At 55.4% G+C, this 3,166-nt stretch overlaps 1 protein-coding gene across 1 annotated transcript in view; it reads left to right on the top strand.

Moving 5' to 3' along the window:
- The first annotated feature begins 315 nt into the window (after positions 1 to 315).
- Positions 316 to 3,166, top strand: part of SPRED2 (sprouty related EVH1 domain containing 2) — a 116,683-nt gene continuing 113,832 nt past the window's right edge. Inside the window, exon 1 of the mRNA XM_019635545.1 lies at positions 316 to 1,105. Coding sequence (XP_019491090.1) covers positions 1,080 to 1,105 — 26 coding nt within the window. The 5' untranslated portion in view covers positions 316 to 1,079. The remainder of the gene's footprint in view (positions 1,106 to 3,166) is intronic.

The following is a 3,166-nucleotide window of genomic DNA, read 5'->3' as shown; positions in this document are numbered from 1 at the left end:
AAACGGAAAAGGCTCTGCCATTCAGAAACTTGGAAAAAGCACCTGTGCCTCTCTCACCCTCCCGCTCACGGTAGGGGGTAGTTGGTCCTCAGAGCCCGAGAACCCCTCCGGTTCTCCCCGGAACTCTCCGTGACCGCCCTCCCTTTTCCCCTCCCCGATTTTTTATCCAGGGGTTTGGTAGACGGGAGGGAACTAAACGGGAGCCAGATGTGTGCAAGTCCTCGGCTCCCGCCTCCTCTCTCCTTTCGGGTATCTTAAAACCCGGAGCGCTGACAGAAGAGGATTCGGAGCCAGACAGACACAGCGCAAACAACTCCGTTCCGCGGCTCCCCCGGGAGTGAAAGCCAGAAGGGGGGGCTGGGTAGGAAAGGAAGCCGGGCATGCTCAGTAGGCGGGACAAAGTTTTTTTTTTCTCCTCTCTCTCTCTTTTTTTTTTCGGTCGCAAGTAGGAAGCTTTTTGCACTCCACCACCTCTGGCCGCTGGGAAGACGTCATCGCTTCCGCCCTACTTCCTCCTCCTGTTGGCGGCGGTGAGAATCCAATATGGAGTAAATCGGTGGAGTCGAGAGATGGGGCTCGGACGGGGCGCCCTGCACCGCCTCCCAGGCGCACCTCCCCCGGCCGCCGACCGCTCCCCGGAACCGTGATTGGCCCGGCCCCCCGGGGGCGACCCCGAACCGAGCCCCCACCCGTGGCCGGCCCTCTCCTCTCAGCAGTCCCTGCCGCTTCACGGCGCGTTTGTTTTTCTCCTCTCCCTCACCGCCGTCCCCTGCCCAGACCTCTCCCCCTCCACCCGCTCCGGAGCCCCCGAAGCCCCCGCCCGCCTCGCGCCTCGGCGCTGCGGCGCTCTCCCCCCCACCCTCAGCTTTCCTTTGCACCCCTTCCCCCAAACCACCCCGTGCTCCGGTCGCCCTGCTTCCCCTTCTGCCTTCTGCGGCGCCCCCTTCATCTCTAGCCGTCCCCCCTCCCCAACCAAATCAGGCGATCTCCGGAGATGTGAAGAGGCGGGGGTGAGCGGACAGGAAGATGAAGGGAGCAAAGCTGCCCGCCCCGGGACAGGCGTCTAGGTGAACAGGAAAATGACCGAAGAAACACACCCGGACGAGTAAGTTTGGCCGCGGGGTGGGACGAGTGTGCCCCGCAGGGGCAGCGTGAGGTCCGGGGCTGAGGACGCAGGCGGGGACTCTCGTAGGGTGAACTTGGCATGGGGTGCAGCGACTCGATCGCCTGTGGGGTTTAGGACGCTCTATTTCCCCCCCTTGTTGAAAGGAGGAGGGGGCAAAAATTGCTGCGGGCCGGCGGGGGCACGCGTGGGGTCGGCGGGCTGGTGGCCGCTGCGGGGGCCAAGGGCGCACGGGTGACCTCGGGGCGGTCCCCGGCTCCCTCTCCCGGGAGTTACAAATATCCCATCCCGCGAAATCTTCGGCGGCTGGAACGGAAGACCTGACACCCCCGCACCGGTTTCCTGTGCCCGGTGGGTTTTTACTTGGTGACTTTGAGAGTCTCCCGCCCCACCGCTGGCCCTGCGGTCCCTTCGGGAGCCCTCTGGGGCCGAGGCTCCGCCATTTCGTTTTCTTGAATCGCTCTCATTTGCATACCACATTTTCATTCATAAAAAACACGGCCGAGCGAGGGGAGGACTGGGCGCGGGGGTCTGCGTGCGCCCGGGTCCCCGCGCGGGCCAGCGTGCTTGAGCCGCCCCCGGGGTCCCGCGGCGCGTGCAAGTGTGTGTGTGCGCGCGCTTGTGNCTAGGGGCTTCGCTAGGTTTGCATGACGTTGTGAGCAGATCGACATTACTTTTGAAGCTGTACGATCTCACTGAGTAGACACCCTTGCTTTGATCATATTCAGAACTGCGTGCACCCGTTTTGCTAGTTGTGGGGTAAAGATAGGGATGCGGGTGTTTAGCTCTTTCAGTAATGTCATTAAATTAACCCCCTAAACCCGTAATACCCCCTATTCTGGTGATCCAGTAGATCCAATAACACCTTGATATTCAGATCAATAAACATATCTGAGTTATTCAGCCAATATCGTCATTCCCTGAAGCGGCAGGAGTACAGTTAGTAATTGATGGAGAGGACCATGAGGTGCCCTACCAGAAACATTTACATCAAAACGCCCCTTTTGGGTCATGAACAAGGCAGAAAAGAACTGGACGGTTTTCTTCAGAGGAACATGAAGGACTGGAAATGGAGGGGGGAGTATTTGGTAATCCAGCTGGCTAGAAAAAAAGAAAGGGTTGCAATTAATTTTCTATTTGCAGTGTGCTTAACACAGTACCTTCACTGTATAGCCATTTAATTTTCCCAGCAACCCTCTTTGTGGGTATTATTCTGACACTACAGATACTGAACCCCAGGCTAACAGAACCTAAAAACCTGCTGGAATCTGGTACCAGGGCATCCAAATGGGGAGCTGGTGAATCCTGGACCTTGCATGTTTTTCTTTGTTCCTCTGCCTGCTTGGTCCCAGGGCTGGGCCAGTCATTCACTGGTATTAGCAGGGAGCTGGGTAAATGAGTGGTGATGAAACCAATTCAGCTTGCCTACCTGCAGAAATCAATAATCACTTCACGTGTCACCTTGCCATTTGGGCACTCTGAAACTGGAGGGTGGAGCCAAAGAGATGCCCAATAAATAGATAATTTTGATATGGTCAAATGTCCGTGTTTCTGGAAGTCCAGGAATGACTGAGTGGGATCTCTTTCAGCACCTCTAGGAGGAAAGCAACAATGGACCAAAGGTGAGAACTGAGTAGAAGCCCTAGCTTTATGGGCATTTAGAGAACAATGAAATCTTGCTTTCTCATAGACTCTCAATGGCCTCAAAAACTGAGAAAGACAACCTTGGCCTTCTTATCTCTATAAAGAAATGGGAGAATTGCTAAAAGCTTTACTCAGGTCTCCGGGCTGCTGGGAAATAACAAGAACCCAGGTGTTCCTTCCAACTAGTCCCCTTTTCACTACCTCACACTAGCACTTGGCATCAGAGGTGGGTCAATCCCAATCCATGTCCACAAAGATCATGGTTGTGTTCGGCAGGAAACCTAGGGTAAACCACTAGTTTCTTTCTCCTTGACTCAAGGTGAAACTCTTACTATCTTTAAAGCACTTGTGGCTCCCCAAATGCCATATATAGGTATATATACATATACTATATACATA

This window comes from Hipposideros armiger, unplaced genomic scaffold (genome assembly GCF_001890085.2).
Source record: "Hipposideros armiger isolate ML-2016 unplaced genomic scaffold, ASM189008v1 scaffold_2, whole genome shotgun sequence".
Lineage (NCBI taxonomy): Eukaryota > Metazoa > Chordata > Mammalia > Chiroptera > Hipposideridae > Hipposideros > Hipposideros armiger.
This window is presented reverse-complemented; position numbering and strand designations above follow the sequence as displayed.